Here is a 15,000-nt window from a genome sequence, read left to right as displayed (position 1 = left end):
CCATACTTTACAAAGGAAGCATTCTAATACAGAAATTAGTACCTGGTTCTTTTTTACAGAAAACATTTTTATGTATACCTACATTATCTTTTTAAAATATGTAAGCATTTATTTTAAATAAAGATCTATTAACTGAAATGAATAAATAAGAATAGAAGTTGTCATACCATGTGCTTCCTCCAATAAGAGCTTCCCAGTAATGTCGACCACTATCAATGAACACATTACCAGCCACTCCATAGCTTCCTTGGCTGGTAAATCGTTCAGGTGTATGGCTCTTTTTTGATGCTGAATCATCACGTTCCACAGATAAATTATCGTGGGCAACTTTCAGTTTCCTGTGTGCAGACTTTGGATCCAATTTAAATGGCTGACCTTAAAAAAAGCAACATATACAGAAAATATGAAGTCACCTCCTAAATGTTAGTATACAAGACTTAATATACTATGAATGTGTGACTCAGTGAAAGTAGTTGTGAAGTGAACTGCAAACACTGAATGCAGGAAACATCACAGCTTAATATATTTGGAATAGGTTATTTATAACATCGTGTTTAAATATTTGCATTACTAAATTAAAGATATTTTACACAGCCGACAACCTTGCAGCCCAGCCTACTAATGTTTATCAAACTGAAGCCACTAATGTGTGTACAAAGAGATGCATTTTTAAATAATTTGCTTTTGTACTCTTCTATACAGGATACAAATCTTAGATACTGACTTATTTGACAGACACAGACATCAATTTATGAGACTCTGAAATGGATACTTGTTACAAGAGTGAGACTCAGTACTGTTAGGCCTTTGTGTGAAAAAAATGAATGTAATAAGTAAATGTATGGGACAACTTACTACTTAGGTGTAGTAAGCCTGGCAAAGACTGATAAGTAAATGATTTAGGGTTACCGTCATTCCCAGATCCATGTAGAGCAGTGTGAAAGGACAACAGTCACCATCAGCTGGATTAGTCATGGCTGTTATACTCCCATTGCTAAGGACACCAGTCAGACCATGTCTGCAATACTGTGTCCAGCTTTAGAGCCATATATAGGAAGAGAAGAAAGGTTGGCAAGGAGTACACAAAGGACCAGTACAAAAATGCTGAAAAGAATGGATGCATTTAATTATTAGCACATACTGAGTGGCATGCGCATCCTGTCAGAGAATCAGATGGAAAGCACATTATGGGCACAGTGCTCTGCTGTGGGGAAAATGACTTTGGTGGAATTAGCAAGAGAGAAAGAGAGGACAAAGGAGGTAAAAATTACAGATAGAAATAGCAAGAGCTAAGATTGGTTTAAAAACATACTATTCTTAATAATGATTGTAGGGTTCTGGACTGCAAAGCTAGAGGGAACTACAGAATACAGACAGGTTCAGAAATGTATAGGACAGAGTCCTATGTGAAGTGGGTAAGTGAAAGGGAGGGAATCTACACAAAAGCTATCTACATTCCATAAACACGTGGCTATGTCTCTCCTGGTAATTGTCAAAGATCTGACTTAAATAAGTAAAAATTTAAAAAAGAAAACTATACAGCCCATTCATGATACACCTGGATAGATCATCTGATAGTCACATTTGACAACTTCTCATGAATGTTGTCACTTGCTGAAAATGACAGCAGCTTTTTTTTTTTGTTCTTTGAGGGGGAAAGTGAACTTGAAAGCATGGTTATACTATTTAGAAAGAAGTAAAATAAAAATTACATTTGTCTCACTCTTGTGTAAGAAGATCAACTCATCTAGAGAGGCTGAACAGGAGTTGGCAGAAGTCAAGTGGGAGAAATGCTTCTTTAGCTACATAAGATGAGAAATGGGCTTACACAGGTTGAGCAAAGTTGAGAGGGAGATCATAGAAGACTGGAAAAATGGATACTGTATGAATGCATCTCTTCAAAATTTACAAAGAGTAGCAAGGGGGGGGGGTTACTGCCATACTGGGAAGGAAGTTATAAAGAGTATGGAAGGTTAGTGGACAGAAAATAAGACTAGAGACGGTGGTGGTTGAGAGTAAATTAGCTTTCCTAATGGAGCATACAACACAAGGACAAGGTGAGCTATATTCAAGGGTCCCAGACAATCTGGCTATGGGGGATACAGCACTGGGATTGCAGAATTTCCTAAGGAGGATTATTTCCAGACATCACTGGCCAAAGCAGAAGTGTGTGAGGACTGGAAATTAGCAACTGTGGCACCCTTATACAAGGGGTTTGTCTGAAACATCTAGGAACTACAGATCTGTTGGTAATGTTAGTAAAAGCCAAGGAGAGAACCATGGAGGAAAAGGCACAGAGAGATAATATAGTTAAATTTTTTGCCAAAATAATGCTGGGCGAACTCCGCCCGACACTTAATGGTGCGTTTGTTGAATGTAGCACAAAAGCGACAGACCGAGACGTCGTGGTCTGGGCCTAAACAAGGAATACAGAGGGAATGGAAATCCTTATGCGGTATTTGCTTCTCACATGAAATACAATTATTAACTTTGCCTGACATCGGTCTGAGGCAAGAAAAGTTTCCCCAACGGGGTACTTAGCTTTTAGATGACTTCGGTTGCAAAATTTTTCGTAATTCTAGGAGCTGGCCGACCGGCACTTGCGAACTGCTTCTGCTTCGGGCACCGCGCGGCAAGAAAGACTGAAGAAAATGGCGTCGGCTGGTTATTTTATACCCCTGGTGCACTGACGTCAGGGAAGAAGCGACGACAACCGACGCCGGACCTAGACTTTGGAATTCGGCTGACCGAGGACCCGCCTGACGGCAGGAGAACCCATCTGTTATGACTGCAGCTGTATGCACAATGAACATCTGTGGCACCCTTATACAAGGGGTTTGTCTGAAACATCTAGGAACTACAGATCTGTTGGTAATTTTAGTAAAAGCCAAGGAGAGAACCATGGAGGAAAAGGCACAGAGAGAAAGTAATCTCCAGACTAATGATCAACATAGGTTTATGAGCAAAAGGAGCTGTCATTTAAAGTTGATGCAGTTTTATGACTGGGTTACAGGTAAACTTAACAATTACCTGTACACATAGTCTACCTGGACTTCAGCAAGACTTCTAATGCAGTCCCACATAGGATGCTGATAGGATAACTGGAAGGGATTGAGGCTAGGATCAAGAGTACAGAAATGGACTGTTGCATGCTTGAGTGTTGCAACACTAAGGCTTGTCTTGAGAGAGGTAATGTCAGAAATATGAAAAATAACTTGGGAAGCACAGTGGGAGTCAGTCCTGGGACATGTAGTCTTCAGCGTGTTTGTTTCAGACTCTGTTATGGAAAAGAGAACAGGATAAGCATCTTGGCTAATGATGGACAGTTAGTGGTAGCAGTGGAGGATAACTAGAAGTGACTAAAGACTAAGGGCTTAAAAGGATGAACAAGTGAACTGAAAGGTGGGAAGCTGAGGTTTCACTATAGGAAAATGTAAACTTTTGTAAGTGGGCCACAGAAACCCTGGTATGAATTATTACCGGGAAGGACTGACAGTGATGGCAATGAAAGAGGACAAGGATTTGAGATTGTTTTTGAGATTGCAGATCTCACTTGGAACAGACAACTAGAAGGAGAGTGAGAGGGCAGTAGCATGAACCAATATAATGTTGAGATATATACCCATGCAGAAAAAACCCAGAAGCTGAATGATAAAGCATTCACTACACAAGACCTTCATCAGTTGAAAATTTCTAGTGATGTGTGCAGTTCTGGAGACAATGCAGGGACTGGCATAGTTGGCTGCAGAGAAGACGCTCAAAAAATGCAAGAAGGGGGTCATGTGTTGTGGGTGGGGCTGTACAGATACCAGAATAGTTATGTTGCTGCTCACCTCAAACAAGGGATCTTGATATCAGTACACACACATCACGCCAGGAAGATATGAAGGGTTTTACAAAAAAGACTGTATAGCATAACCACTGTTTGGATCTGTTAAAGTGCTTCTTCACAGAGAGGGTCATAGACCCATAAAATGGACTACCAGAATGGGAAGTGGAGGAGAAATCCATGCAGATATTCATTTGGGAATGGAACAGGTGGAGAAATGGAAATGAGGAACATAAGGAATTAGGGTAGTACGCATTCTGAAAACACTAAAGAAGCTGATTAGCCAGCTCTATTCTCTGTTTCTGTCATCCTGCAAACATAATGTAGTATGAAGCAAAGACACCAGAAGCTTGCAGCACAAAATCAACCCAATCCAGCACTGACAAAAAGGAAATAGTAAATGTAACCTTATCATAAGTCTCAATGGTCCAGAGATTTTTGCCTCATATTTTTCATCTGCTCCTCATAAAAACTGTTTTTTTTTTTACTTTTGTGGCAAATCAGTGAGGAATGAATACACTAAATAACAAGCATTTGAGGGGGAAAGTGAACTTGAAAGCATGGTTATATTATTTAGAAAGCTTCAGATAAAATAAAAATTACATTTGTCTCACTCTTGTGTAAGAAGATCAACTCATCTAGAGATGCTGAACAGGGGTTGGCAGATGTCAAGTGGGAGAAAGGCTTCTTCAGCTACATAAGATGAGGAATGGGCTTACATAGGTTGAGCAAAGTTGAGAGGGAGATCATGGAATACTGGAAAAACGGGTACTGTTTTCAGACTTCATACCCTTCATCAAATGCATGATAACACAATACCTTTTATTCTAGCAACTTTCTAGTTTATAAGAGCAACATTTAAAATTTGTCCCTATTTCTGGGCCTTTGACTGCTCCGTTATTTTTGGCTTTGTCCAGATTTTTATGCTAAGAGGTTGAGAACTATGAACCTTATGTTTAGGGCTGACATATTCTGAATTACAGATTTTGTTTTTATTCTTTCTTGACCTTCTATAGCATAAATATTACCAAAAGTTGCTACAATTATTTGCCAAAAGAAGTGAAAAGCAACATGTTATGTTTTCTATTTGAATGTCCTACATCAACAGTCAGTACTTTGCATGGTGTTGTGACCTTGACCACTGTTTCACTAGGAATTACTTGTGCATTGCCATGCAGGAACACACTAAATTTTGATTCAACAAACTATCCATATATAAATCTCAATGGATAGGAGAAGACTGCAACTAGTCAAATATCAAACCATAAAGAATACAGCAAAAAGGATTTTTCAACATCAACAAACATTAAAAACATAGACTCTGAAAACTACAGTATGTCTTTGACCTGCATAATAATACCCAAGACAGAAAAAAATGAACATATATGCATTCAACAAAGCTATAAAGTTATTTCTTTAAGGTACCTAACAGCCTGGACTGTACTACGACGGTAATGAGTGTGTAGTTAATAAGAATTCAATGCATGCAGCCATTGTTAATAATATTCTATGTATAGGGCTCAGTGAGTCAGTAACTTGCACTGTCTGTTTCCTTTAAAAGCCATCTTGCTTTCATATAAGGGAATCTGATCTACTACATTTGAGCGCCCATTAGTGGAGGGATAAGATTAACAGTTTTTAAATCTGTTTTTCTCACTGTTAAGAGATGATATCACTAGGATTTTCCCATCATTGCTTATATAGAAGGGTTGAATAAAATAGCTTTATAGCTAATTTAAAATCTAATCCCAGGCTTTACCTAGCATTTTTCATTAAGAGACCACCAAAACCACCCAAACCCAAAGTAGGACTAAAAAATATGGGACCTTGTATGTTCAAGGAGACTGAGGTACCTCAAGCACTTTGATGATACTACCAAAAAAAAAGGAAATATTTTTACTGGGTATTAGAGAGCCTAGCCGAAACATTTCCTGTGAGCACCTACCAAGTCACTGGGGATGTAGATCATTTCTCTAAAGCCAAGGTGTTCCCTGAATTCCTCTGTAGTGGGAGATGTCTATTTTCTGCATAAATTTGGGCCACAGTGAGTTATCTGCATATAGAATGTCACCCCTCAGGAAATATACAAGTCTTGGAAATACATTATCCTACTTTATAGTCTTGGTTCTACCTTTATTACATTCTGTGCCAAGGTTGAGAGCTGGAGAATGACTTGGTTATTCATAAGTACACATGTCTTATCTCCAGATTAAAATTTACATAGAGCAGTCCTAATTAACATTTTAACATGACAGTAATTACTTAGACAAAATACAGTTTTGTACTTCAGCCTTACAACACATAGGTGAGCAAATACATCTAGATAAAGTATATGAACATGCCATCCAGTTCACAGAAGCACGGTTGCTCAAGTCTGACAGACTGACTGGGCTTTCAACAAAAATTTTCTCATATGGTGGCAAGTGGTCTATTCTTCCTTCTTCCCCCATAATTAACATTGCTTCCCCTCCTACTGACAAACTATCTGTGAGATCCCCAAATTCAGAGATGAGTTATAATTCCCTTTTTCTAAACTTATTGGGTCTGTCAGGCTCTACCAACCATAACTAGTTGAACTTGACAGTGAACAGATAAAGATTCAGTACATACTATGGAGCATTAAAGATGCAAGAGGCACCAGTCTTAGAAGGTAGTATGGTTTCCTCTACAGAAAAAAAATAAAAATAAAAAATGCAGGTTCTTTCAAAGAAAAACAAATACATATAAATATATATATATATATATATATATATATATATATTATATATATACATATATCTATCTATATATATATTTGGCAAGCCCCCCTGCACGGCCCACATCCCTCGCTACTTATTTATTCCAACTCCGAGATTGCACTACAGTGCAGAAAGGGAAATCTCCCATTCTGCGCTGTATGCCGTTCCCCATTCACACAGTCGAGCTTCTACAATTTCAAGCATATGGTCTCGACCATATGCATTTTGAGATTGTGGCCGTGCGACTTTGTGAAGGGGAACTATATATATATATATATATATATATATATATATATATATATATATATATATATATAAGTATAATAACTTAATACTAGACTGATTTTCCAGTGGACTATTTATAACCTAGCCACAAGATCCCATTTAGAATTTATCAAGACATAAGTGCCTTCAATACAGTCTCATATAGTTGGAGTACAGTCTCTTTCAGTGTGTGTGTATGTGTGTGTGTGTGTGTGTGTGTGAGGGACAGAGAGAGAGAGACACAGAGAGAGACAGTGAGAGAGAGACACAGAGAGAAAGGGGTGTGCTGCATTCCCAAGTGTGTCATCCTTTAGATAACACATTAAACTGAGGTTTCATCTGCCTGATTTTAATAATTGGCTTAGTTTCTGGTGTCATTCTAAGGGGGTGCAATATTTTTCAGCTTGGAAGGAGATGGTCAACAGACCACGCTGCTATGCCAGGGATGGTCTGCACCTTTCCCCTTTAGGCTTTTCAGTATTAGCTAAAACATTGTCTTCCCCATAGTGCCTTTTTAGGCAATGCCAAACTGAAAGTGCTTCCAACATAGCAAATTAAATCCAAGAAAATATAAAGGTATTACTGCTCAATGTTAGGAGTCTAAACAAAAAACTCCCCTCCCTAGAAGCTCTCTTCACCTTACTGAATGCTGATGTCTGTGTGGTCACTGACACATGATTTAAAGCCATGGAGAGCACACCAATAGTGCAAGATTATAATGCCTTCCACACATTTAGGCCAGCTACTTCACAAGCAGGGACTAAAGGTAGAGGTGCATCTATTTGCATCAAAAATAAATATACCTCAAGGCTGGTCAAACAGGACAATGTACTTGAGCTGCTTCATGTCCAAATCACCATAAGCAAAATCCAATATCACTTCCTTGCCAGCTACAGGTCCCCTTCTATGACCCAGGAAACCCATAGCTTGCATTCAAACTTATTAGAAACACTAACTATCCAGCCCAATACCATATTCAGGGCGACTTTAATTACCCCACTATTAACTGGGAATCCTATACTACTCCAAACGTAAAGTCACAGAAATTCCTGGATTTTGTAAACACAAACTCCCTGAACCAGATAGTGAATATACCATCAGGGGTGCAGCCATACTGGATTTGGTCCTCACTAATATGGGAGAGTGCTGCACATTCCTTACTGCAACATCTTCCCTGGTAAGGTCAGACCACAAAATGCTCTCCTTTTAGGTAAAAATAAAACATGGATCCCCAGATAAACCTGGAATATTCAAGAAAGTACAGTTGTGTATAGTTACCATAAATGTAGATGTTTGAGTATATTCACTGTTGCAGTCATCACACTTGGGTTATCCTGCCAGGGGTAGCCCTCAGTCGGCCCGAATACCACAGACTTAGTATTACTGTGTCAGTTGCTGTTGCTTCAAGAATGACGTCAGGTCGTCAGAGGTATAAAAACAGGCAGCCGACGCCATTACATCAGTTTTTCTTGCCCAAATGTTAGAAGCCCCCAAATAGGGAGCTAAGTTATGGTGGAAAAACACCACCAGTAAAAAGTAAATACCAACAGCCCTGTAAGGAGTGAGGAAGAGAGAGAGAGAGAGACAAGGGGGCTGGATGGTGGGAAACCAGGACTGCAACAGTGAATACACTCAAACATCTACATTTATGGTGTACACAACTGTACTATGTTCTTCGTGTTTCACTGTTGCAGTCATCACACTTGGGTTGATTCCCAAAGCTGAAGAATAGGTGGAGGCAGTCAAGAAGAGATGGGGCTGGCTAGTATGCCCTGCAGGACTGCTGTTGCAAAGCCCACCCTGGATTTGGAAAAGATAGGCAGGTGGTAATGCTTGGTGAAGGTATGAACAGAACTCCAGGTAGCAGCTTCCAGAATGTCCCTGGTAGGGACTCCTCTGAGAAAGGCTGTAGAGGTTGACGTTTCCCTAGTGGAATGCGTTCTGATGCCCTGAGGGGGTGGTTTCCCACGGTGTTTGTAACAGAAATGGACACAGTGTTCTATACATTTAGAGATGGTTTGTTTTGATATGGCCTTGCTCTCTGCCCCTGGTGCAAAGCTGACTAGTAACTGGTCAGATTTCCTAAAGGGTTTAGTCCTATCAAGGTAGAATCTGAGCTGTCTGTGCACATCTAAAGATGCAGAATTCTTTCCCCCTTATTTTGAGGATTAGGGAAAAAGATGGGCAAATGGATAGATTGGTTGAGAGCCACACTGGACACCACTTTAGGCATGAAAGTAGGGTTGGTACTGAGGGAGAACCTGTCAGCATGAAAAATAATGAAGGATTCCACAGCCATAAGTGCTTGTAGCTCAGACACTCTTCTAGCTGAAGTGATGGCCAGAAGCAAGGCTGTTTTCCAAGAGAGGAATTTTAACTCTGCTGCTGCTGCAGGCTCAAAGGCGGGTAGCATGAGCTTTTCCAACACAAAGTTAAGGTTCCAAGCAGGGGTGGGGGCTCTTTTTGGTGGCCTTAAGTTGTTAGCCCCTCTCAGGAACTGCTTGATGAGATGGTGAGAGAAGAGAGGTGGTTCAGTGCTGTAATGAGCAGAGATGGCAGAAGCATGGATCTTAATGGAAGACAAGGACAGGCCTCCGTGGAGTAGGTCTGCTAAGTAATCCAGGATAAGAGGTAAAGAGGGCTGTGCTGTATCCGCTCCTTTAGTGTGAATCCAGGAACAATACCTTTTCCACTTGTCAACATAGGATTTCCTTGTACTGGGTCGTCTGGCTTTACGTATAACATCCAGTACCTGCTTGCTTAGGCTGGCTACTGGAGGAGAATTCAAGGAATAAGCCAGGCTGCAAGATTCAGGGTTTGCAATTGTGGATGCAAGAAATGTTCCTCCTGCTGAGTCAGAAGAATTGGGATCTGGGGTAGGTGCCATGGGGGCAATGGTGACAGACTGCGCAGTAGTGGGTACCAGTGTTGGCGTGGCCAGTTTGGGATAATCAGGATTGCTCTTGGTCTTTCCTCCCTTATCTTGAGTAATAAGAAGAGGCAGAGGGGGAAATGCATAGATTGAGAGGTTTGCCCACTGGGAGGATAGGGCATCCACTTTCCAGGCCTTGCTGTGAGGTACCCTGGTGCAGAATGCGCTGAGCTGGTGGCTGTAGGGGAAGGCAAATAGGTCCACCTTCGGGATACCTCATTTCTGGGTCACAAGGCTGAAGTTGTTCTGGTTTAATTGCCACTCATGTTGGTCTAGGAGATTTCTGCTTAAGTTGTCTGCCAGAGAATATTGGATACCTGGCAGGAATTGACCTTGCCTGTGAATATGCATGGCTGAGGTTGTGTTCCCCAGGGTCATGGCTAGCCTGCAGAGTGGGTAAGAGTGAGTTCACCCCTGCTTGTTGATGTATCACATCACTGTGGTGTTGTTGGTTTTGATTAGCAGGGACCCTGGTGAGAGTAGGGATCTGAAAGCTGTCAGAGCATGCTGATCAGCTAGCATCTCTTTTTGGTTGATGTGCAGATGAATTTGATTTGGGCTCCACTGGCCCTGAATGTACTTGCCGTCCAGATGTGCACACCAGGCACAGTCTGATGCATCTGTGGTTAGGGTCTGGGCAGTGTGGGGTTGTCTAAAGGGAAGCCCCTTGTTGTGATTGCATGCTGCTGCCCACCAAAGGAACTCTTTCCTTAGACATGGTACTATAGGAATGATAGCTTCCATGTCCTGAGAATGCTGGCACCAAAGACTTTTTAAGTACCACTGAAGTTTCCTTATATGCAGTCTGGCATACGGAATTAGTAGAATGCAGGAGGCCAGGAACCCTAGAGCCTACAGGCTTTTCCTTGAGGATAGCTGGGTTCTGGTGGCCATTTGAGTGAAGTAGTCTGTCAGACAGGCTTGGCTTGTTTTTCTGGAGTATGAAATGCCATCTGGGTTGCTGTGTCCAAGCTTGCTCCCAGGAATTCAATTTTTTGACTGGGGACTAGTTTGGATTTCTTTTCATTGATAGTGTACCCCAGGGAAGTTAGAAGGTCCTTTACAAATGTCAGGTGCTGCAACAGCTTTTCCTGACTGTCTGCCTGAATCAGGCAATAGTCCAAGTAAGGGTAAATTTGAATATTTATCTGTCTGCAATAAGCAATGGCTGGAGCCAGACATTTTGTGAAAACTCTGGGAACAGTGGATAAGCCAAAGGGAAGTGCAGAGAACTGATAATGCATAGATCATGCCCTGAAACATAGATATGTCCTGCAGGAGTCCTTGATAGGGATATGCAGATAGGCCTCCTTTAGGTCTAGGGTGGTTAACCAAGCATCTTTGGACAGCATAGGGAGAAGATGCTGTAGGGTGAGCATTTTGAATTTTGGTACCACCAGGAAGGTGTTTAGAATGGATAGAACTAAGATTGGGCGCCATGTGCCCTCTTTTCTGGGTACCAGGAAAAGTCTGGAATAAAAACCTTGGTCTATCTGTTCTGCAGGAACAGACTGAATTGTTCTTATGGAGGGACTGGGCTTGGTTTTCTGCCTCTGCCCACTGGTTTGGAGGAAGGTCTTGGAACCCTTTTGGGGTTGGCAGTATGTGGAAATAAAATCTGTATCCCTGGGATACTATGTTGAGGACCGATTGATCATTTGTGATGGAGGTCCATTTTTTTGTATGGTGGGCAAGTTTTCCTCCTAGGGGCATGAGCAATTGGGCAGAGGTGAAGAGTGGGGTTGAGAAGTCATTGTGAATTCTTTCCATAAGGGGGTGACATAGCACTCCCTGCTTTAGAAGTGAAGGTACTCCATTGCTTAGATCTCTGCATACCCTGAGACTGTAATCTGGGGGGGGGGGTCTGTTTGCCCTGGGTCTAGTTTGAGTTGGCCTTGAGGGGGCTGGAATGGACCACTGTTTTGGGGGGCAATATCTACTGAATCTTGGAGGCTGCACTTCAAAAAATCTTTGACTGTCTGCATAGACTTAGCCTTTTCTTCCATCTTTTTTAAAACCTCTTCTGCTTTGGTGCCAAACAGATTGTCCTTGTTCAGAGGAGCATCCGATAATTTTGATTTGACATGGTTTGGCAAGGTCTGCTCCTTAAGCCAGGCATGCCTTCTAAGTACAGCATCTGTGACTGCTGCCCTGCAAGATGTTTCTAGGGCATCAAATCCACATTGCAGGGTATGCTTGCTGACAGGAAAGGTAGATAATTTTTGCTTAATAAGTTCCATAGTATGTTGCTGGTATTTCGGCATGTGGAACTGACAATTCAATTCTCTAATGGCAAGAGTTGCAGAGGTGTATACTTTTTTACACCATACGTCTGAAGCTCGGGAATCCCTGTCCAAGGGGGTGGGATTCTTAGCTGTAGTTGCTTTTACACCTTTAGGTCCTTGAGAGGTGACCTCTGGGTCAGCAGTAGGATTTTTGAAGAGAAATTTGTGAGAGTCAGGAACTCTGTAGTACCTATCAGGTTCCCTTGTAGCCAGGGGGTAAAGTATCAGGAGTTAGGCTGTATTCCATAAAGACATCATCCACAACATCCAAAACAGGAGGGACAGCTAAGGGTCTGTGCTGTGGTAAATCTAAAAATTCCCAGAGTCTCTTTTTGGACTGAGGATAATCTTGGCATTCCCAATGGAAATGCTCTCTCAAAGTATGTAAGGTTTCACCAAAAGAAAAGTCCTCTGGAGAGGAGGCAGAAGGAATGGATTCCATGCATCTGAATCCTCATAGGCAGATAAAGGCATGTCTTCATATTCAGAAACTTCAGAGTCATCGGACTCTTGGTCAGATAAAGCTGCTGGGGACAAGTCTCTTTTTCTTTTAACAGGGAAAGGCTGGCTTCCCCTAATCAGCATGATCAGGTCTTTTGCCATTTTAAGCATCTGAGATTATGGCAAGGAAGCAGGCGTTTAAGTTTGGGTTGTCGGTTTTTTAGGTGAAGCTCATACTCTTGGCCTTAGAAACTCGGTAGTTTTAGAAAGAACTGAAGATGCAAAAGAAGTCGCCAGTTTAAGTTGAATATTGGTAGTGTGAAGAACTTCCTCAGAAGCTGGTGCCTGCACAGCAGCTCCGGACCCATCCAAGGTAGAGACATCCGCAGGTTCCATAGTCAATTAAGAGTCTTGTGGCATACCGGACTCCGAATAGGTCGCGGTAGTGACCTGAGAATCCATCGAAGCGGGCATCAGAAACTGCCTCACTGAATACCAGCGAACTGACGACTAGCTTAACGGAAGCGCCGTCGGCAGTTTTGGACCTGTGTGGTCTGTCTCTGTCTTTATCCTTACATTTTTTTGGAAGATCGGTAGTTGGAAGGCTTACCGAAGCCATTTCGGAAAATGAAGATTGAGAACGAAAGTATTTAGCTACAATAGGGGCCCGATGATGAATAGTTCGGGCATTGAACAAGGCACAAAACTGACAGCGAGGTATGTCGTGGTTTGGGCCTAAACAGGTGACGCAGTAAGAATGGAAACTTTGGTATGGTATTTGCTTTCCACACGCGAGACAATTGTTAACTTTTTCTGACATCAATTAGAGCAAGAAAAAAAGATCCCAAATGGGGTACTTAGCTTTTGAAGACTTCAGGATGACTAAATTTCATACAAAAACTCAGGTAGCGGCCAACCGGCACTCGTGTGAACTGCTTCTGCTTTGGGCTCCTCGGCAAAAAAGTCTGATGTAATGGTTTCGGCTGCCTGTTTTTATACCTCTGATGACCTGACATCAGTCTTGAAGTGACAACAACCGACACAGAAATACTAAGTCTCTGGTATTCGGGCCGATTGAGGGCTACCCCTGGCAGGATAACCCAAGTATGATGACTGCAACAGTGAAACATGAAGAACATCTACTCTAAGGCTAACCTCCTGCTATTAAGTGATAAACTGGTAAAATTTCAAGTCCCCATAAACCCTGAGAACACTGCTGCCTATGCAGAACATTTTACAGAAACCCTGTGCAAGCATGTTAATAGCTTCATAGAGGCAGCTGTACCCACCAGGGAGAAATACAGAACTAACTCAAAAAACAGGCCCCCCTGGTGGAATCACAAAATCAGTAAGCTGTATAATAGAAGGAAGAAAATCATGGCAGAAATTAGGAGGTGCAGCACCCAGGAGGACAAAAGCACTCTCATCAAACTAAACAAACAACTCAGAGGACAAATGAAGTCTACCAAAGCCAATTTTTAGGTGAATTTGGCCTCCCAGACCAAGGACAACCACAAAAAATTCTTTAGCTATGTCTGCAACCTTAAAGGCCATACACAATTGTGTGTAGAGCTAATTGTAAATGGAGCCACCTACACTGAGCCAGAAGATATAGCAAACCTACTGGCCGATAAATTCAGCTCCAACTTTACCCCTCTCTCCCACTCAACCTTCCCTCAGGAAATACCTGAAATATAACTCCCCCTGCTATCACTAGGGAACAGGTCCTTAATGCTTTCTCTAAGGCCAAGAACACTGCATCAATGGGCCCAGACAATATCCCAGGATGTCTTCTATACAGCATGAAACATGACATATCAGGGCCTCTGGAATTGCTATTTAAGTATAGCCTCCAAACAGGCTTTGTGCCTCATGAATGGAAAACAGCTACAGTCATCACTCTACACAAAGGTGGGCCATCTATAGACCCTGCAAACTACAGACCCAGAAGTCTCACTAGTCTTATATGTAAAGCCATGGAAATAATTATCATGGGCATGATCAATAGAGATGCAGTAAACCTCCAGACACTGGACCCAACCCAGTTTGGTTTTGTCAAGGGTATATCATGCTTACTCATCCTGGTGGACTTCTTTGAGATGGTCACCAAAGCAATGGATGAGGGCAAAATGGTTCACATTGCCTACCTTGACTTGGCCAAGGCATTTGACACAATACCCCACTTGGACATTGTTGACAAACTCAGGAGGTTAGGTAAAAACCCATATTTTACCCAGTGGATAGTCAACTGGCTCACAGACAGGACCCAGAAAGTTGGAATTGGGGAGTTCACCTCAAAAAGCAGCTAGTCACAAGTGGAGTCCCTCAGGGATCAGTCCTTGGGCCGATCCTTTTTGGCATTTACTTCTCTGAAGTCAAGGCCAATGTCAATGGTCTGTGGCTGACTAAATTTCCAGATAACTGCAAATTAGGAGCTATCATTGAATCCCACACTGACACAAATGTTTTTCAGGAGAGGCTGACACAGACACGCAAGGGGTGTCAGAGCCA

At 42.0% G+C, this 15,000-nt stretch overlaps 1 protein-coding gene across 3 annotated transcripts in view; it reads right to left on the bottom strand.

Annotated features, from left to right (window-relative positions):
• Positions 1–15,000, bottom strand: part of MID1 (midline 1) — a 1,755,005-nt gene that overhangs the window by 6,078 nt on the left and 1,733,927 nt on the right. For all 3 annotated transcript variants that reach the window (XM_044072558.1, XM_044072557.1, XM_044072556.1), the window contains exon 9: positions 168–375. In XM_044072558.1, coding sequence (XP_043928493.1) covers positions 168–375 — 208 coding nt within the window. The remainder of the gene's footprint in view (positions 1–167; positions 376–15,000) is intronic.

This window comes from Protopterus annectens, chromosome 5.part0 (genome assembly GCF_019279795.1).
Source record: "Protopterus annectens isolate FY-2018-M chromosome 5.part0, PAN1.0, whole genome shotgun sequence".
Classification (NCBI taxonomy): Eukaryota; Metazoa; Chordata; order Ceratodontiformes; family Protopteridae; genus Protopterus; species Protopterus annectens.
Note: the sequence above shows the minus strand (reverse complement) of the source record. Positions and strands in the feature narration are given on the sequence as shown.